At 40.0% G+C, this 22,365-nt stretch overlaps 1 protein-coding gene across 1 annotated transcript in view; it reads left to right on the top strand.

The window, feature by feature from the left end:
• The window catches only part of CDR2L (cerebellar degeneration related protein 2 like), a 41,551-nt gene extending 22,647 nt beyond the window's left edge, over nucleotides 1-18,904 (top strand). Inside the window, exon 5 of the mRNA XM_034408698.3 lies at nucleotides 15,880-18,904. Within this exon, the coding sequence (XP_034264589.2) occupies nucleotides 15,880-16,765 (886 nt within the window). The 3' untranslated portion in view covers nucleotides 16,766-18,904. The remainder of the gene's footprint in view (nucleotides 1-15,879) is intronic.
• Nucleotides 18,905-22,365: the final 3,461 nt, after the last annotated feature.

Genomic DNA, 22,365 nt, shown 5'->3' on the forward strand with positions numbered 1-22,365 from the left:
CCTTATCATACCTTTGATATGTGTCCTAAGTGTTAGGAAATGGGGTTGAGGGGTACCCCGGACCGTGAACCAGCTCATGAGTAAACACACTGAGACTGAAATAATTCTGACAGAGGCGTCTTGTGTAAAAATATAATTTACTTTAAAACATTTAAAAAGCACTATGTCTTTAAGAAAACACATTAAAAACAAAGTCTTATCTGGGTATGTGAAACAAGGCTATCTCCCTAGATCCCTCTCCACAATACCGAAAACAGTTCACAAAAGAATAAAGCTAGCATGAAGGTAAGCAGCTTCGGCGTCGATACATCATCAAGGCCATCATAATGGGAGCAGCACGAGATTCACAGCTGAAAGTCACCTGAAGTAAAAACAGTTCAAACAGCAAACATTGTTTGAAGCTTGTGGGAGGAAAAAGGTCCAGCAGCAGTCCCGATGATAGCTTGCATGTTTCAAAACAGCAAAAGGCAAGCATCCGTGGGAGTCTCTGTAGCGGCATCTGGAGTCCTTATCTGCATTCTTCTCCCATCTGCGGCGTTGCAACAAGCTTCCTGCAGGAGCTGTGCATTTAGGCCTAGAAGACTAGGCCCAAGTAGCAAGCAAAAGGTCCTTGCTTATGTAAGGAGTCAACCTGCAATTATCCAGGGCGGGGAAGGCTTGCAGGTAATTGGCAACAGTAGATGGCTTGATTAAAACCATACTGTTTGTGAGTAGGCAGATAGCCACAGCAATCCTGGAAACACTTGTGACAATCCCCTTCTCTGCGGCTATTTGACTGGTTAACAAACATACATTCTACATTGGGTACATATATACATCAATGGGAAGTACATTCACATAGCCATCGACATTTTACCCAGGAGATAGAGGTGTTGGTCACGGGGCAGCGGTTTGGTAAACACATCCGCTACCTGTTCCTTGGTTTCACAATACACAGTCTTAATGAAACCTGTTTTCACCAATTGCCTCACATGTTTGTTTTGTATATCAATATGGCGCGATCTCTGGCCTACAGCATCGGCTTCCGATATGTTAATGGCAGCCATGTTATCCTCATAGACTTTTATAGGTTGCATGGGCTGCCTCCATAAGCTTACCAAGAGATCGTCAAACCAAACTAGGTTATTGGAAGCTTTGGACAAACTCACATACTCAGCTTCCGCTGTGGAGGTTGCAATTAACTTCTGCTTCCCAGAGAACCAATACACGGGGCTACTATTTAGGTATACAATGTACCCCGAGGTACTTTTTCTAGATCTAACATCCCCTGCCCAATCGGCATCCGAAAAACAACTCAATCTCAATTCTCTAGTTGCTTCTGGTTCCAATAACAATGAATAGTTCACAGTACCCTTTAAATATCTCAGGAGTCGTTTGATTCCGCTCCAATGGTACTGTGTGGGATGTTCAGAATGTCTAGATAACACATTTACACTTAGACTGATGTCCGGTCTAGTCCAATTTGCAATGTACAACAACGACCCAATCACGGACTTGTAAAGGGTCTTATCCTCAAACTCCGTGCTCTCAGTGTACATATTCTTAAGGAAGTCTGTTGCCATAGGGGTATTGCATGGCTTCGCCTCTACCATGCTACACTTTTTAAGCAATTCCTGAATCTTATCTTCCTGAGAGAGCCGAAACCCCTTCTCGGTTTTTACGAATTGCACCCCTAAAAATTTGCTAATGTGACCTAATGGTTTTAAGGCGAAACTCTTACTTAGGTCCTCAGAGAACTTCTTATGCCTGTTCTCTGATCTGCAAATATATAGGATGTCATCAACGTACAACAGTACTGTTTCCCTAATGCCCTGATCTTCCTTGACAAAAACACACTCGTCAGCCGATGATGGTAAAAAGCCCATCTCTCTCAGGCTTTTAGTGAGACACTCGTACCATCGTTTACCAGATTGTTTTAAGCCGTATAGGCTCTTGTTCAACAACCACACATCATCTTCCCGATGGCTTACTCCCTGAGGAATCCTCACGTACAGCTCTTTGTCTAACTGGGCGTGCAGGTACGCGGTCTGAATATCGAACTGATATACATGTTCGCCTCGCATGGTAGCGATGGTGAGAGCTGTTCTCACGCTCTCAGGGCGCACCGTGGGCGAGAAGGTGTCCTCATAATCATCAGGGAATCTCTGCGAGAATCCCTGCGCTACTAGCCTCGCTTTATAGATAAAGCCCCCACCTTCAATGGGCTTTTGTTTGAAAAGCCATCTGGTGCCGATCACCCTCTTGTCTTTGGGCAATCTTGTTGGCGTGAATACGTCCAGCCTTCTCAGGCTGTCTAATTCCGTATCCATGGCGGCCAGCCACTTCTGTCGTTCATGGTCAGGTAAGGCCAACACATCCTCATATCTCTGAGGGGTGGCCAAAACCTGGTCGACTGAGGTAACAAAGTCGTCGTACCTCTTAGGCTTATTGCCCCTGGTAACCCTAACTGGTCTGCGTTTAGGAGAGTCACTCACATCAGAGTCGTCTGATGAGTCATCCACCTCGTGACTATCACTATGCGTCTCAGAAGCTGGGTGCCTATCCTTCCTGGCTACCCCCATCTTACGCTTCAATACCCCTTTCAAGGGTGCCTGGGATGCACGCTTCCCAGAACCAGATGTATCCCTATCCTCAGGTAGGTCCTCTGATACATCCTCCGCTCGCCTATGACAACTACGGGAAGGGTTCTGAGTAAGAATCTCATTGGCATGGATCTTACTCCAGTTGGCCCCTTCGTGAAAGGTGGCAGACCTTGATATCATCAATTTTCCGTTAGGGTAGGCAAACCTAAATGCCTTGGAGCCCTGCTCATAACCAACAAATCTCAGTTTAACAGAGATTGGGTCTCCCTTTCTCCTGAGCTCCTTCGGGACATGAACATCGGCCATCGCTCCAAAAACGTGGAGGTGTGCCAAGCTAGGCTTATGGCCGTATAGCACCTCGTATGGGGTCTTCTGCACCACACTAGACCACACACGGTTCAGGGTGTAATTCGCGTATCTAACTGCTTCTACCCAATACGCGAAGTTTAATCCGGAGTCCTCTAGGGCGCACCGCATCATGGTTTGTAACACGCCATTGCGTCGTTCTGCGACGCCATTTTGAAACGCAGAGTAAGGCGCGGTGCGTAAGTGGACTATCCCCTTACTTCTCAACCAGCTGGAGAACTGCCTGGAATTAAATTCAGTCCCCCTGTCAGTCAAGATTTTCTTAACTCTGACCTGGTGCTGGTTCTGGACTAAGTTACAAAATTCTTTAAACTTAGTCAACGTTTCACTCTTGGACATTAGGGGAAAAACGAATCCAAATCTGCTATGGTCGTCTACTATGGTAAGAAAGTACCGTCTCTTACCCACGGAAGGTGCGAATGGACCCACCAAATCCATGTGGACGAGCTGAAACGGGTGTTCAGAGTACCTCTGAGACTTCTTGGGCGCAGATTTCACCTTCAACTTTGCACTCCTACAAATTGAACAGTCTAGAAATGTGTTACAATCATTGATCTTGGTTCCCCTTGAGTGTTCGGTTACCTTTTTCACTACAGGAAAACTCACATGACCTAGCCTGCGATGCATCAAGTGAGCACATTCGTTATGCAGCGGCTCACCTATAGCAATTGCATTAGCATTTTCAGGTTCCCTACTATCTGACTCTAAGTTAAAATTTAAAAACTTTTTATTAACTTTACATTTGTCTTTACAAGGCTTCCTCTGGTGAAAGTCTTGATCCTCATCACCTAGTTCTAACTGTGATTCATTGTTACTACCAAATGAGATAGTGTAATTGCTATCGCTGCAGGACTCAGCATTCGTATTGGGGGAATAATAAGGCAAACCACCTATCTTCAGAACCTCCCCAATCACACATTTGTTGTTTTTGATCACAGCTGTTCCTCCTGAGAACAGAATCTCCATTCTGGGGTTCTCACATATCCTCATTAGGCTTAGCAAATTATGATCTATCTCTGGTACGTACAATGCTCCATGAATCTTTCCTATCCCAGGAATATAAACATCTCCAATGCCAACAACATTCACCTTTTTACCATTTGCAACTTTGACCATGGATTGATGCCTTCTCATATTAACAAACAACCTTCGGTCACTGACAACATGGTTACTGGCTCCACTGTCCATTAACCACAGTTGCTCTCGCTGTTCCCTTGTAAGCTCTGACTCAGTAGTTTCCACTATACCTACAGAGCTATCATTAAACCTGGGTTTGTTCCCTTTGTTGCCTTCATTTGGCTTTTTACCCCTTCTGTGGTTAGGAACATCTATACTTGGCTTTCTACCAGGAGGCAATGACCTCCTTTTACATTTATTATCAGAAGGTACATTTGAGTATGCCCTAGCATTTACATTTTGTGGGCAATCCCTTCTATAATGTTCTTTTGAACCACAATTGAAGCATTCTCCGATAGTATATGCTCTATTTGAACTATCGGGCCTTCTTAAAGGTTTTTCCTTTTTGTGAAAAGCCGCCCTGCATTTTCGCAAGTTATCTTCTGCAATCAATCTGCCAGATAACACTTCTAAGGATAAGTTATTACAACTAACATTATCCAGTTGCGATATAAAATTATCCCAGCTAGGGTCAAGGGAATTGAGTATAACAGTAATGAGGGTTTGTTCAGACACTGTTTCCCCCCTCAACATCAATTCCTGCCTTAACCTGTTTAACTCACATAAGTGTTCATTAATATCTACTCCCGCCTTCAACCTTGCGGAATAGAACTCCCTATAAACTCTCTTTGTAACATGGGAGCTTTTTGAACAAAATAGCTTATGCAGTTTCACCCAAACTTCTGTTACGGTCAGGTTACTAGGTATACTGGGATATAATGCAGGGTTAATGGACATCAATAAAATACAAAAGGCCTTATGATGTAAAAGATCAACTTCTAAGGACCATGGTCTAGGTGGGGGTTTTAACAACAACGGTAAAACATTTTCTTTCATTAAAATTACTTGAATACTTTTAACCCATTCCTTAAAATTTCCTCCACCCACACTTAAACTTTTAAAATTAGGAGGAAGGACCTGTACATTATTAAACATGGAAACTGACATTAATTGATGTTCAAAATGTGGTCCATCCTGGAACGGGCAATAAGGCATTGGAATGGAAGCACACAGGACAGTGTCTTCCATCAGGCATTCTGACAATCGTTCCTCCCCAATGGGAGGGATTAAAACTTCAGGTTGTGCGGATGCAAAGCTCATCCTGGTTTGAGCACAAAAGGTCGAGGGTCCTCTCTGGTGCACATCTCTAGGAATTTTTGGGCGCGCTCCCAAATTCCCATCTTCAGTTGAGGCAGCCTCCGGAACTGTCCTGGATGTCGATGTCATCACGGATGGATATATCCCACTCGTGGCGTGCGCTGAATTAGTCGCAGACATCAGGGGTACTTTGGTATGTGCAGCTACTATTTGTTGAGCCGATGGTGCCTGCAAACCATCGCCTAAAATGGTTGCCAAAGTTTCTATCACACTTGCAACCTTATGCTCAACATGAGAGTCTCTTATTTTAGCAGAAGTCACTGATGTCATCAAGGGAGCTAAAGTCTTTATAGCCTGATCTATGATGGCTTCAACAGCAGGTGGCGCAATGTCAACTTGGCCATGCTGGTTTAACAAAGAAGCAGGAACATTCGAATCAGGCAGTCTGTTATCCCCCATTCTCCACTTATGGTCTGAGGTGGGGGTTTTAGGAAAAGATTGAAAGTCTCTTACCGATCCGGTGTTTTGTAGGACTTCGATCTTCTTTCCTTTCACGGCTGAATTCTTTAATAATTCGCTAGAATCAGCAGTCGGGTTCTGACTTACTGTGGGCAAACCTAAAAACTGAAGGATTGCCTTCCTAAACTCATCATCCACCTCTGTATTTGTTTTCAAGACCTGAAGTGGCGTTCTTCCAGTCTCTACTTCTTTAGGTGATGATGGTTTACTCACTATCTTAGGCCCTTCACAAGTTGAGGCCTCTGCTCCAAAACTTACAGCTCCACTATTCTCTAAATCAATTAGAGTTTGGGGTTTTTCAGCCAAAACATTTTTGGCCTGAGCCCCAGACAGTCCAGTTTGTGACTTCATACTTTTTGCTGCTGCTGCTGCCCTAGTCAACATCTATTCAACTGCAGACATTCCAGTCTAGCGCGTTACCACATGAGCGTAAGTTCGTTAAACCATCCTCTGCTACCAACTGTTAGGAAATGGGGTTGAGGGGTACCCCGGACCGTGAACCAGCTCATGAGTAAACACACTGAGACTGAAATAATTCTGACAGAGGCGTCTTGTGTAAAAATATAATTTACTTTAAAACATTTAAAAAGCACTATGTCTTTAAGAAAACACATTAAAAACAAAGTCTTATCTGGGTATGTGAAACAAGGCTATCTCCCTAGATCCCTCTCCACAATACCGAAAACAGTTCACAAAAGAATAAAGCTAGCATGAAGGTAAGCAGCTTCGGCGTCGATACATCATCAAGGCCATCATAATGGGAGCAGCACGAGATTCACAGCTGAAAGTCACCTGAAGTAAAAACAGTTCAAACAGCAAACATTGTTTGAAGCTTGTGGGAGGAAAAAGGTCCAGCAGCAGTCCCGATGATAGCTTGCATGTTTCAAAACAGCAAAAGGCAAGCATCCGTGGGAGTCTCTGTAGCGGCATCTGGAGTCCTTATCTGCATTCTTCTCCCATCTGCGGCGTTGCAACAAGCTTCCTGCAGGAGCTGTGCATTTAGGCCTAGAAGACTAGGCCCAAGTAGCAAGCAAAAGGTCCTTGCTTATGTAAGGAGTCAACCTGCAATTATCCAGGGCGGGGAAGGCTTGCAGGTAATTGGCAACAGTAGATGGCTTGATTAAAACCATACTGTTTGTGAGTAGGCAGATAGCCACAGCAATCCTGGAAACACTTGTGACACTAAGGCTATGTATAACTTCATAACATTTGCATTTTATAGACACTGGTTTATAACAATTAAGGGGGATTTCACTGCCTTTTTTCTAGTCCATATATGAATGAGAGATTGGGGAGTCTGGTATTGCTCATTCCTTTCCCAGCCACAAGCTTTTTCAATTAATGACTGTGTCACTTGTTTATTAAGAGTCAAGGGAGAATATATGCTGAATTAAGCCAGATACTATTAACTCAGTACTTGTTTTATATCCATCCTCCCACTAACTGGACAGATTCAAAGGCACCCGAAGGCAAAGATTCAAAGGGGAATTGGCCAGTCCCCATGGTTATGCTTACTTATTTTGTATCTCTCCATTGTCAAATCAGTGTACCAGTTTTTCAGAAGGCTGGACAGCACATCAGAAAATCAAAACAAGGTTCAAGGAGTATTGCCAGAATTGCTCTGTTAGACCTGAGTGTTTGATGTAAGTGACACAGTTAAATATTGTACGGTGCCCAGAACAAACAAGGGACATAGTGTCCTTTTGGTTATTGATGATTGAAATAATTGTTGTTCTGCTTAGTCGTTATCCAATTCTTTATGGAATGAAACTTAAATCCATAGCTTCCTATTTAATTCCAATAGCTTCCTATTTAACTCCTCCTTTCTCCTTATCTTTTTCGACACAGTTCAAATTCATACTTTAAGTGAAATTGTCATTAATAGAGATGGCACCAAATAAAGGAAAAGCAAGTAACCCATGGGCATATTTCTGTAGCCTATTATATACTAATATTAATTTCCTTTAGGAATTACCAGTAAATTAAATTAAACATTACCTGGTATTAACCGAATCCTGGTTCATGATTAAATTTCAGAGTGTTTCCATGCATTAGATTCTTCATCAAAAGCCATTGTGCACTATTCTGTCTTCTGCTCATTATCCAATTTTTCTCAAGATTTAAAAATGACACAAGAATTATTGAGGGAAATGAGGGGAAGGCAACAAAAGGAGGGTGATTTTAATGTGGTATAGCTGTTGGACTAGGACCATGGAGATTCACATTCAAGTCCACCTTTAGCCATGGAAACTCCCCAGATCAATTTGAGCCAGTCCCCCTCTCCTCAATTCTACCTATCCCAGCAGTCTTGGTTGAAGGGGAAAAATTAAGGGAACTCCTTGCATAAGTTGCTTTGAACTCCTACAGAAAAGTCAAGATATAAATTTAACAGAAAAATAAAATCTGGGCTTTCTCTGTGTCACATTTGTAGACCATATATAAAAATCTGGTCTGAAATTTCATGAATTACTCAATAAGAACCCAAGTTGTATGAATCTTAGGGATAATGGGGAAATTGAATAATTTTTCTTCTCTGTTGTAGTACTGTATTGGTAATGATCTACCTGCTGTAAGGATCAGTGTAGTTCCATTATAGTCACTGTGAAATAGTAGCTTTTGTTACTTCAGAAATGCACTGTATTGAGAAGTACAGGGTCTCAGGCACTTCAGGGTATAGCAGAATTCTCCTGTTTTAAGACTAGGGGCTCTAGGCAACCAAGCTGGAAGAAAGGTATAGTTTTCTAGAAATAATTTTGTAGCCTTTCACTCTTCCTGTGCAAGTTAAAACTGGTGTTTGAATAAGAAAAAGACATAAGATTTTAGACATCAGCCGCTGTCAGGGCTCATTTGTATGATTTCAGAAAGTATATTAATCCTATCCACCATCACCATTTCAAATGAGAACACTGGCATTCAGCATAGAAGAGAAGCAGTATCTCTGATAATGTTATATACGGTAGGTAGTCCTCAATTTATGACCACAGTTGGGACCAGAATTTTTATTGCTAATCAAGGTGGTTATTTAGTGAGTCATGTGTTGAATTCATCCTGGCGGGCTCCTCATGTATGGTCCAGATTAGAGAAGACACAAGGACAGGTGTTTCTCGGGATGAGAGAGCCTCGAGCTGACTCCGTCACCCTCTTTTATTAGTTATCAAAATACAGCGTCATCAGAAGGCGTTATTATGGCTACACATCTCATATTACATACAAGAAATAGAAAAATATCCATATAGGTTTCACATTCTTACCAATTACAGTAAATCACGTGAATTCTAGGAAAGCAATACTTAAGGTAAAAACAAAACTTAACTCTGGCTATGTTGCGAGGGGCCCCATCTCCCGTTATCAGAGATTACCTCAGCCCTCAAGAATGATAGCAGAAAGAGATGTCTCCGGCTTTGCAAATACAGTCTATGTTATGAACAAAGAGAGAACAAATAGGGCCCTTTAGAGAGTATCCATATGAACCCGCTTTTCATAGTCTGATTATTTCGGTGCCAAGCTCCATACACGTGTCCAACCAGTTAGACTGGTCTATACATGTACTATGGCCACCGCATTCCCACATTTCCTCTGTTTTTGTTTTTTGCAACAGGGTTCAGCTGTGTTGTTATTATGATGTTCTCTTTATGCCTGGGAGACATGTCTATCATCATAGCAAACAAAGCAGTAATACATTGAATACTACAACATACAGAAATAAGCAAAGCAATGATCATGAGTACAGTAGATAATATGTTCTTCAGCCATCTGGTTTCTGCAAATGTTTTTAGCTCACCCATCCTTTTATTACGGTGAACAAAGTTAGTGGAAAAGTGGCCAGGAGATGTCAAGCGAGGTAGGCCATCATGTTTCTGAGGTGTATTCCAGTTATACATTTCCACAAATCGCTCACACAAATTGTAAATCCATCCGGTTTCAGGCATCCAAGAAAACCACATGTCAGGAGTTTGTAACCTCTGAGTTATCTTGGAAGCCCTATCTTGCAAGTCCCGAGCACCTTCTCTGACCACACCTGATTTGTTCCTCCAGTTCCAGAAGGGCTTTGGTTTCACTTTTCAGGACGTCCTTCCTATTGGAGGGAATAAAACCTTTGCACATTTGCAGAAAGGAGGGGAGACATTGGATGCAGCAACAAAGCAAAACAAGCAGTACAATTATAGATACAATATTTGGCATAATTGATTTCAACCAAGAACCATCCGGGAGCCATGACCAAAGAGCAGCCCAGATGTCAATGGCGCCAGATCCATTGGATGATAAGGGATTATTTTTTGATCAAGTTTTCCATATGTTCTATGGTGTGAGTGATGTTATACTGATAATCAGATACATAGGTACAACAACGTGAATGTATAAGGGCACAATCGCCTCCTTTAGCTAAGGCATATCGGTTTTGTAGGACTACCTCTCTGATTTCAGCCAGTTCTTTATTCATCAGCTTCAGCACCTTGATAGTCTCGTTGAACATATGTACTGTCCAGTTATTTAATAAATGAAGATCCCAATAGTTCATTGCCACCCGAGATTGGGCAAGATGTCTCTGGATATCTGAGTTTTTAATGAGCCACCTGGTGTCAGTGGTGGGTGTGGCTTGAGAAATAGGAGTAGTGGAGTTTGTCCGATTAGCAGCTATTTGAATGTCTTTTATTACTGTCCCATCATGATTGAATATAGAGACTGCTGACATGAAGGATCATGAGATGTAGGGGCAATAGATGCAAGATCGTGACTTAATTCCAGAATCCATGATATATAGTCTCCTCTATGTAATTGTTACAGAGGCCCATTGTTCTTATTCCCTCCCCCCTCAGCTGGAAATGTCAATATGGGAACCTTAGGTGTTGGAGTAGACTTAGGTAGAAAGTAAGGACCTTGTGCATAGACAATGCGTTTGTGGCAGGAGCGTTCTTACATGGTCATTTGAGAGTCCCAAAGCTAACAATGTCCAAAACCATAAACAAATCATAGTCACTTACACGTGTGAAACAAAATTACTAGCAAAATCAGAAAAACAATTCTATTAACATTAGTATGTGTAAGAAAGTGTTAAAATGTATATGTACAATGTGAAGTTTCCTCCTGATGAATCTTCTGCTGTGTGCAGGGGACTAGCTTCCGGTGTAGTCCTGCAAAGCTGATGGTCACCACCTTGCGTTAAGAGTCTGTTGCCGGGAGGACTCAGCAAGATGTTTTTTCTCTTAAATCTCAGCACCAGGGGTTTCTCCTTCTTTTTGTTGTAAATGAAATGGTCTTACATGTCTTTTGGGGATCCAAATGATGCGATCATTGTCCTGGACAGCAGCGTATCCATGGCCCCAGGTAATAAGGTCAGCAGCCCTCTCCATGCAGGATCAGGTAGTTGGTGGAAATAGACCTTCGGTTTTAGGGCAGCTGATGGATAAGCAGAAAAATGACAGGTCGCAGCCGATGTGGGAGGCTGTCCAGTCAGGTTAAGAAAGTTCAAAGTATATAAGCAAAGATTGAGTTTGTTTTGCATGGCTGGGAGGCCGAGGCATTTTTCCTCTTTCAATTTTATAAGCCAAATTTGTGTGTGTGATGGACCACTTCTTATAAAAGTCTGCAAAGGCAGTACTGGTATAGCAGATCCATTGTCAGTTTTAAGTTCAATTGGGCGTCCCATCGATGCAGAAATCCGAATACAATGATTTATTACATGTTTGGTTGCTTCTCCCCTTTTTTGGGAATGCCAATAATAAATCCTGAATAAGTGTCCACGGAAACATGCAAATATTTCCATGGGGCAAAGGATGGGTATTGAGTTACATCCATTTGCCAGATTTCACAAGCTTTTAGGGTTACACCCATAGGGATAGAATGAGCTTGTTGACTACAGGTAGGACATTGTTGTATGATGGCAGTCACTTCGGCTGCCGTGAGACCAAATTGTTTCGCCAATGCTTTTTTATTTTGATGAAAATAGGCATGACTGTCCCATGGTGTGATGAAAGATATAACCATGAGCGCAGTTGCAGCTTTGTCATTTCCCTCTTCCAATCTCTGTCTCCACATACTCACAATATCTATAACCTTCCAATAAACAAATCTCCTTATAACACTAAACATTCAAGTCCTTTCTCCCACTGCCATTCTGACTTCCAAGCCAAGTCTGTGCAAACCAACTTTCTCTTAAACAATTCAACTCCTTCTCTGCACCAATATCTGATCGTCCTTCTAAATCTCCTTGTAAACAAGCATACTTCCAAAAGTCAACTTTCTGCTTTTCTTACTAACTCTCTCTTACATTCCTTGTAACACTGGGTTCTTTGCATACCAGTCTTTATTCCAAAATAGCACAATTATCTATTCACAGCCTACAATATCCAGTCAATCCTAAAAATTTCCTCAACTCTTCAGGTGTTACTTCTTTCATTAATTAAATGTCCTAAGTATTTTATCTCTCTTTCTACATATTGTAACTTCTAACTCATTTCTGTGATAATTCCTAAAAGGGCAGCAGTTCATGCTGCTGACAAATAAACAAACAAACAAACAACAGACAAACAAAGAACAAACATGCTATCTGTTAGTATGCAAAATGCACGTAGACATAAAAACATAAAAGTAAGAAAAACAGCTTCAAAAATAAACAAACAATCTAAATGAGGTACCTTGAGTCAATACTCTGAAATAGAATTGAGTATGAAAGTATTTAAAGCGTCAAAAATGTTCAGAAGGAAAAAGAAGATATTGCATTCTGAGCCATTCAGTGCTCTGCAAAGGCAGGTATCAGATATCACCCTTTCACTCCCGCCTTTCTCTGGCTGGCTCTCTGAGAGAAAAAAAAATGGTTAAACCGTAGCCCCCCCCCTCTTTCGTGCCTCTCATCTCCCAGGGAAAAAAGGGAGGGGGTGAGGGAAAGGAAAAAAAATTTTTAAAACAGACCAAGCCTCCCTTCTCCTCGGAAGGCAGAGAAAGGGAAAAAATGCTTATACACAAAATTACATTTCATGCAATCCAATACACACCCATTCACATCTGTACTGCAATCAGACCTTTTGTATAATATATCCTTCATGCGAATCAGTCATTCAAATTATTTCAATGAACTAGTTTATTCCCAAAACAGTGAAAAACATAGGCAACAGTCTTAATCACAATGGTGAATTTTTGGGCCCATAACCATTGTCCGGTTTTCCACAGTTTCAAGTTCAAACCCAGTCAATTTTTGCTGGCCAGCCAAGCATATCAATTCCACACACTATCATTATAGATGTACATCAACAAAATATTTTTAACAGAAATCACTTCAAGTTGATCAGTTCAAATTATCTGAGTCTTCCCATTTAGACAGGCTCTAATTTTATTTCCTGCTAAACCCCGGGTGGGAAGAACAATAAACAATTTATTTTTTTCAGCCTGAGAAACATACTGAGAGTCATAGATCAGATTAAAAGCTTGTTGAGAAAAAGTGTGAAAGCTAAGATAGTCGCAGACAATTAGTGTACGATTCTTTCCAGATGTCGTCATGAGTATCCTTGTAAGCAATGGCTCCTCTGGAGAAAATCATTAAGCAAGTAAACCTAGGATCTTTAGGCAAATAATATGAAATACAGCTTACATAGTCAGTTAGAGCACACTGAAGAGATGAATTATTCTGAAGATAAAAGTAAAAGTCAGATTTTGAAATAGAAAGAATAATATTTATTAGATCAGTTACATTTCTTCGACAGTCTGGATTACGTCCCAAGGTTATAATTTCAGCAATAGCTTAAATAAAGGGTAAAACATTTTTAGATGGTAATGAGACAAATAAAGCAATGTACTTTTTGCTGTTCTAAAACAGAATTAAATCTCCTGGCTTTTTCTTTTAGTCAATAACTCAAATAATGGGCTAAGTAAATGCATAGGTAAAGAGAAATATGAGCAGTCCCAATTAATAGTACCCAGTAATTGTTGCAAATTTAACTTTGGGTAACTTTAAAAGCCGGAGCAGAAAGAGATTGCACATAATTTATGCCCTAAATACAGATAAGCGTACAGCTGTATTTTTTCTGGGGCGATGTGCAATTCATTTACACATAAATCATTTTGTATTTTTCAAAAGCCAATTAGGTTGTATTTTTTGTGCTCCAATTAAAACGTCATCTATACGATGATAACCAGGGTTTTGAGGGCTAGATGTTACAGACATGCCCCCACTTTTTGGATTTTTACACTTTTCCTTGAGGTTTGCTGCCTGGTGATTTAACGCGAGACCGTAACTTGCAGTCTCTCAACAAAGTCTGAAAAGGAACCATCAACAGTGTCCTGAAGGCTTTTTTTTTTTTTTTTTTTCTTTTTTGCATCATTAAACACTCTATAACTAATCTCCAGAGTGCAAAAATTTTTTTCAGGGCTGGGGAGGTTTGTGGAGGCATGTTCCCATCTGCCTCCACATATTCACTTTTAAAGAGCCCTTTTATTGCCAAAAGTATTTTAGAAGGTAAATCAAATTCTTTCACGGGCAGGACTTTCCCGTTATCTTTTTAAAATAATGATTGAGGACTTGGCCAATTCTCTAAGTTCGGGGAGGTACGTAACCTGGGGCTTAGAGAATTCTGCCCCATACTCACGATTATGGGAGGGTGCTTCGTTCGCCGACGACCGGCCCTGGTTTGCAGAGGCTCTTCCAGCCGAATGAGTATGAGGTTGCCAAGAGACGTGCTCGATCCATGAATCACGTCGGGGTCACCATATGTTGAATTCATCCTGGCGGGCTCCTCATGTATGGTCCAGATTAGAGAAGACACAAGGACAGGTGTTTCTCGGGATGAGAGAGCCTCGAGCTGACTCCGTCACCCTCTTTTATTAGTTATCAAAATACAGCGTCATCAGAAGGCGTTATTATGGCTACACATCTCATATTACATACAAGAAATAGAAAAATATCCATATAGGTTTCACATTCTTACCAATTACAGTAAATCACGTGAATTCTAGGAAAGCAATACTTAAGGTAAAAACAAAACTTAACTCTGGCTATGTTGCGAGGGGCCCCATCTCCCGTTATCAGAGATTACCTCAGCCCTCAAGAATGATAGCAGAAAGAGATGTCTCCGGCTTTGCAAATACAGTCTATGTTATGAACAAAGAGAGAACAAATAGGGCCCTTTAGAGAGTATCCATATGAACCCGCTTTTCATAGTCTGATTATTTCGGTGCCAAGCTCCATACACGTGTCCAACCAGTTAGACTGGTCTATACATGTACTATGGCCACCGCATTCCCACAATCATGTCTGATTTTATGCCCCTTTAGCCATGGTTGTTAAGCAAATCACTGCAGTTGTTAAGTGAATCATGCAGTCATTAAGTGAATCCTATTGACTTTGCTTGTTGGAAGCTAACTGGGAAGGGCGCAAATGGTGATTACATGGCCCTGGGATGCTGCGACCATTGTAAATGTATGCTGGTTGCCAAGTGTCCAAATTTTGATTATGTAACCATGAGATGCTATGAGGATTGTAAATATGAGGACCATTGTAACTCACTTTTTTCAGTGCTGTTGTAACTTAAAATGATGACTAACAAATGGTTGTAAGACAAGGACTACCTGTATACAGATTTACTTTCTGAATCTTGGGTATGTGATAAACAGAATTTTGGTGAGATTACATATTTGAATACCCTTAGTGAAAAATATATTTATTTATTTATTTATTTATTTTATTCAATTTATATCCCGCCCTTCTCCTAGTGGACTCAGGGCGGTGCACAGCCAGAACTAAAACACATATCAATACAAAATTTAAAATTATTAAAAGAATTAAATAACTGTGGCCCAAAAAATTTAAAACATTGAAAACTAAAACCCATTTAACAATTTAAAAGCTAAAAAAGACTAAAAGGGGGGGGGGGGGGTCACGCCAGCCCTGTTTGATGGAAAAGAAAAGTTTTTAGGGCACGGCGAAAAACCTGGAGATCCGAAATCGTTATAGAAATATAGAAGTACATATAGAAAACTAGTAGCTCAGAGGCACATATCTATTGCTTTGAGGTATGAAATTTGCTTATCCTTAGAGCCAACTATGTGGCTTTCCAGAAGTGTCTCACTAGGCACTTCACTAGAATGATAATGCTATCTACCCATGGATCCTGTTCATTTGCCAACCATATTGTCTTTTTAATATTAGATATGAGGATGCATTCCAGATCCACAGCTCTTCCATGGAGTTCAACCAGATGCCCTTGGAACGAGAGAATGAGCGACTGCAAGCAATGGTAAATTCTCTCCGGTCCCAAGTTATCCAGGAGAAGCAGCGAAAAGAAAGGGTGGAGAGAGAGTATACATCAGTCATCCAGGAGTACTCAGATCTTGAGCAACGAGTTTGTGAGATGGAAAGCTGCAAATTGCGCATTAAAGAATTGGAAACTGAATTATTGGAACTCCAGCAGATGAAGCAAGTCAAGAAATATCTCCTCAGTAGAGAGGACAACCTATCGGAAACACTTCTGGAACCATTAAACAATGCTCCTGAATCTGACTACATAGACCTTTCTGAGGAAGATGGGAGGAAAAATCATGAATCCTCTATGACAGCTTCTCCGAACCATCCTGTCCGGAAAAGCTGTAGCGACACAGCCCTTAATGCCATTGTAACAAAGGATGCTGTGAGCCGCCATGAAGGCAATTATACACTCCATGCCAACAATGTACGGAAAAGGGGAATGTCAATCCTGAGGGAAGTGGATGAGCAATACCATGCCCTGCTGGAAAAGTATGAGGAGCTTCTCAGCAAGTGCCGTCAGCATAAGGACAGTGTACGTCATGCTGGTGTACAAACCTCTCGCCCCATCTCCCGTGACAGCTCCTTTAGAGACTTCCGGGGGGAGGGTTATGAGCTGGAAGAGCTCAAAACAATGGAGAAGAGCCTTACCAAACATGTGGAAGCCGTAGACAAACGACTAGAGCAGAGTCAGCCAGAATATAAAGCCCTATTTAAGGAAATCTTCTCTCGAATCCAGAAGACAAAAGCAGATATCAATGCAACCAAGGTGAAAAAGAAGACTAGCAAGTGAATTTTCACCTGCACCCTCAGCCCCATATTCTTTTTAGCCCAGGAAAAAATGCCTGGCTTTCTGCCTTTGTGCTCTGGAAGCTTCTTAATATTGATAGCTTGCACAGAAAGGGAGCCTGTTGGAGTGCCTGAAAATCAGCAAGAATCCAAGTCACATTCTTTAAATTGGTACTCCAAGCTGTCTGGCTCCCTGAATCTGCTGCAAAATCTATATGTTGTAGTTGTAGTTGGTATCAAAGATTTTATGAGGATTTCTTCACATCCTGCAGCAGCCAGAACGCCTAAATAGGAAATTGGGCCAACTAACCACAGCTTCACCTGTTGCCACAGCCGCTGTTCACTTTTCTGCATGGAACATAGGATCAAGATTAGATTCCTTACGATGACTTGGAGTGTCCGAAATATAATTTTAAAAAATTAGTTTCCAAAAGCAACTCCTGAAATGCAACCTTTCCCCTATATTATATTTCCATTTTGTTTCTTTCCACAAAGAACCCATGGAATCAGATCCATCATCAGTGAGACTTTTAAATGGACAGCTCCCTTTTCTGAAGGGGAATATGTTCTTCCTGTTTAAGCCATTGTTTTATTGGTCAAATTTTTCAATATTTACAATGCAAGTTCATTGCAACTGGAAAAACTTGAAGAGAAATGTCAGATTGATTAATGTCTTCATCAGGCATACCTAATTGTTCTGATCATCTAATGTGTAGAATGAAGTAAACATGGGATGTATATTTCCTCCAGTATTTATTTCAGTAAGTTGTCATCACTCATTCTGGGATTTTCCAGAAGCCAAACAAATAAGTGCTATTACTGACTTGGGGAGAGAGCTCCATCTTTAGTTAGGTATTGGTTTTTCAAGCCTTGTTGCTCAAATGATTACCCTTATTATCTTCTGTGACCAGCTCCTAAGATATAATTTGCATGCCTTGCAAAACGTGAATAGGGGTGATTTATACATTGCATATTTATACACAAAGCTTTCTCTCTCCAGTCTCAGGAATCATCACTATCCATTTCATTGAAATTAAATATTGGGCTATTTTAGATACACCATAATAAATGATAGGAATTCCTGCACATATGCTTTCCAGTATTACATTTCAATAATGTTTAGGGTACACATACATAAGATTATTGACTTAGCAAACAGTACTATACTTGAAGAAATGTTGGATCCTTTTGGATATATCTGAATAAAATCCAAAGTCTTTGTTGTTTCTTTGGAATTATAATAACATAAAATGATATGTCAATGTCATTTTATGTTCAGCTTCTTGTTCTTTCATCTTTAAACACTGTTATGTGATTTTTCTTACCATGATCCTTAGACAATATTCTTTCAATGTGGTCAACATTGCCAAGTTTCACCAAGGAGATGGAGGCTCAAAAGATTTTTCTAATCATTTGTGCCTCTTGTCATACGTCTCCATTCCATCATGCTAGATCTGTCCAGTTTTTATATCCAATTTCATGAACACAGTAAATAGACGTTTAAGAAGGTAGTTGTGTGGGAAGTCAACTGTGAAGTCAAAGAGAATGAGCATATTCATTCTTGTGTCACTGGATTGTCATTTCATTTGCTATATTCTTGCCATGAAAAACTTTTGAGTCCTTGTGCTTAGCCAAGTGAAGTCACTTTTTAAATACATGGAAGTACTTTTGAGTTAGCCTATCCAGGGGCTATTCTTTTGAATTGGTTCTTCTACTAAATACTCAAACCCCTTCGGTACCCTGGATGTGGTCCAAACGAGCCATACCCATGATTGTGGCTACCGCTTTGGTAACCATATACAAACCTTCATGCCTTACAATAAAAAAAAATCAGTAATCTGTAAAAATAACAAAAGTTGGTTCTCTCAAAATATTTACTTTGATCTATCGCCAATCATAGCTGTGGCATTTTAATTTTCCTTTACTACCTTTTTACTAAGGGACTTCTGAATTTATATTTGTTCTAAAAAGTAATCTGTTTGTTGCATCAGTATTTTGGGTGGGAAAGGGCCATTGCAATCTTGGTTTTTGAAAACTGTTAATGTGCAAACCAGCGTCTTGTTTGTGTAGCATACTTAAAAGTAATATATTTAAAAATGCTTTATTCTGTTCTTAAATAAACAAGAAATACCAGTACTATAAATGTTGAATTTTCCTGTACATTATGTATATCCGTTAACATTTCAGAAACAGGCTTTAACTTTTTACCTTCATTTAGACCATGAAAATGTTTTAGACATAAAATAAAGTGGAGGGGAGACACACCAGGAAACCGTACTGTTGCTGTTTTCATAATAGATATTTCTTCCAGCTGCAGAACAAAAAGAAAGTGTTGTCTTACATTGTAGATTTTCTGAATGCTCCAGTGGTTTGAATTACGCATTTTTTATCTCTTTGCAAAAATCAGTTCTGAACAAAGAAACAGCTGCAGTATACTGTCAGATCAGCAAAATATTGATCTTCTCTTTGACCAAAAGGAATACTGGCATTAAGTGAAACTACTGAATAAGATATACACACATGCAAACACACAGAGGAAACTTGGATAGGTGGTTGGCTTTTTCAGTTTTTTGTATTTCCTTCAGTGGAGACACTTATTTTAGAAAAGGAAAGCTTACATATAAAAAGTTATAAATGCCTTCAACTAGTTCAGAAATGACTTAATAAAACAATTTTAGAAGCTTTTTATCTACTCTATATTCTTTAAAGTCCCTTTTTCACGATATTTTATATCTTTCAATTTTATATTTTTAATATATTTATTTTTGATTTTTATATTTTTGTTGTCTTACTCCCTGTTGTCGCTCTGTAGAGTTGCATACTTTCTGCAGAGCTCAATTTTTTTAGTTCGTTTTCTATTTTTTGTTGTCAATTTCTGACTTTCTTCATCTTTTGTACTTGGTTGGTTTTTTTGGCTGGATGTCTTAGTTCTTCTATGGAAATGGCTAGAAGGACTTTTACCTCATACCAGCTTTGAGGGAAGGAAAAAGATGTATCTCTTCTCACAGTTTTTTTAGTTGCTCCTTTCTTGGTTGCTTCTTCTAATCGGGTCCGTCTGTCTTTCAGTTTGCCTCTTTATTTGACTCACGCTTTGGCCGTGTTTGTGCAACCTTTTCTTCCCAAGGCCTGTGAACATCTCGTCTCTCCTGTATCCAGCAGCTGCTGTTTGATTGATAACCAGGTTGTCTTGACAACTGGGAAGGGCCAAGAAGGTGGGAGGAAAGAGCACAGGTGCTTTTAATCTGTTCAGGCAGTCTGTCCTTCCACATACCGTATATATCCATGACATCCATGACTTCTTACATTGGAATCCACAAGATGTCCAGTTTAACAATTCAATTCTAATTTTTTATTTTATTTTATTGGATTTGTCAAGGCCACCCAACTCCAGCATGATTCTGGATGGCATATAAGAAGTCCAGTACAGATATTCCTTGTGTAGCTAAATGAAAACTAAACCCAAAAGAATTGGGACTAGCTACTTGGCCATGAAGTAAAGCAATCACTAAATGAAACTGACTGCTTACGACCTTACTTCAGCTTTCCTTTGTTTACAAAGGTCATAAATGTGAAGACTACTCACAAAATTGTAACCACAAATGGTCACTACATGAGGCAATCAAGCTGTACATGCATTACGAACAACAATACCATATGACTGCCTGAATTAAAACTATTTCCAATATTTAAAGTCTGGGTGGGGGAGGGAACACAGTGGGCTCCACAGCCACCCTACCCTTATGCCTGAGACCAGAGCCAGGTCTTAAAAGAGACTTCCAGAAACCAAGGAGACTGGGAGCCCTGCTTATCTCCCAGGATTGCTGTTCCAGAGCACAGGGGTTATAACAGAAAGGACACTTCTTTGGTCCCATAAAATGGAAACACTTCATTGATGGGACCTGGAGTGCATCCACCCTGCCCCGACACTGGATAAGCAGAAAAAGTGATCTATCAAGTAACCAGATTCTACACTACAATAGACTTTAAGCATTTGATCACTCCAAACTACTTACTATTACACCCGGTAAATAACAGGAATTACAAATAACAGATTTGATGCAAGTAGAGGTAGTCCTTGACATAAAACAGTTCATTTAGTGCTTGTTCAAAGTTACAACGGCACTGAAAAAAGTGCCATAAGACCATTTTTCACATGGCCATTGCAGCATCCCCACCGTCATGTGATTTACATTCAGATGCTTGACAACTGGTTCATATTTATGACAGTTGCAGTGTCCTGGGGTCATGCGATCCCCTTTTCCAACTTTCTGACAAGCAAAGTCAACGGGGAAGCCAGATTCATTTAACAACCGTGTTACTGACTTAACAACAGCAGTGATTCATAACAACCGAGGAAAGAAAGGTTGTGAAATGGAGGCAAAATTCAATAAATGTCTTCCTTAGCAACAAAAAATTTGGGCTCAATTGTGGTCATAAGTCGAAGACTACCTGTACTTGGAAGAGCTCCATTCTCGTAAGTCAATCTGTAAGAGCAGCAAAAAATTTTTAAAATCCAGCACCTTCAATTTGGTTGGGATCTGGAAAGATTGAATAGGTTACCTGTTCAAAATATGCCTCAAAATTTTTGCAGTTTGTCACCTTTTCACAATGTTGCTGTCAAAATCCTCAGCACACATGTTCTGTACCCTCTGCCTAAGTAACCTCTATTTTTGTCCTCTTAAGAGAGAATAATTCCTGCCTCATCCTACTACCTTTAAAATTTTGTTACTTACTTTGTTTTAGGAGCCAAAGACCACAATTGTTAATAGTATAGTTACTAGAACCATATACTGCTAAATTAAAATTACAAGTTTCAACAGAATGGGAAGGGAGGAAGATGCTATAGCACTCATTATAGCACCCTTTTTCTCTTTGCCCTATTTAAAGCTTCAGTGTCCTATATATCCCTGATCAATAAAGTATATGGTGCAGTGAAAACATAAGCTGCATTAGATACTAGATAAGGGAGCTAAGTATCATAGGCATGTTCTGCATAAAAAAGTAAAGTAGGACTGGACAAACCATATTTGGAAAAATATGTCATAGATCATTAAGCTTTTTGGTTGAATGTAATCTTACGTTAAATATGTTAAAATATGCATGTCTCACATGATGTTGCACTCTAGAAATCTCCATTCAAAAGGGAATATATAAATTATATTTATAATTTATAAATATATAATTTCCTTTTACTGAAAACCACTAGCATAACATTATGTCAAGAGTGGGCAAAATGGTAAGTTTGGCATCAGTACATTTAACTACTTTCTTTGATGTCCTCCAGGATCCCTATTCACCTCATTTCTTTTAAAGATTCTTTTAGCAAAAAAGAAAAAGGAAAAAACTTCTGATAACTTTTACATCAAAGCGTAGCCTCTAGCATTACATTTATTTGCAGCAATACCTTTGAATCCCACAAAGTTCCCACTGAAGTGATAAACCATTCTGGGTTTGCTTTCAGATAAACCATTCTAGTTTGCTTTCAGAGAAATGGGAATTCCATGATTAACCAAACTCACTATGCCAATGTTTTTAAATAATAGGCAAGTCTCCAGGGGCTGCCTTTTTGTGAATGTATCCACAATATGCTCCCAAACTTCCAGA

The sequence above is a fragment of the Pantherophis guttatus genome, chromosome 2 (genome assembly GCF_059756535.1).
Source record: "Pantherophis guttatus breed Tessera chromosome 2, ASM5975653v1, whole genome shotgun sequence".
Lineage (NCBI taxonomy): Eukaryota > Metazoa > Chordata > Lepidosauria > Squamata > Colubridae > Pantherophis > Pantherophis guttatus.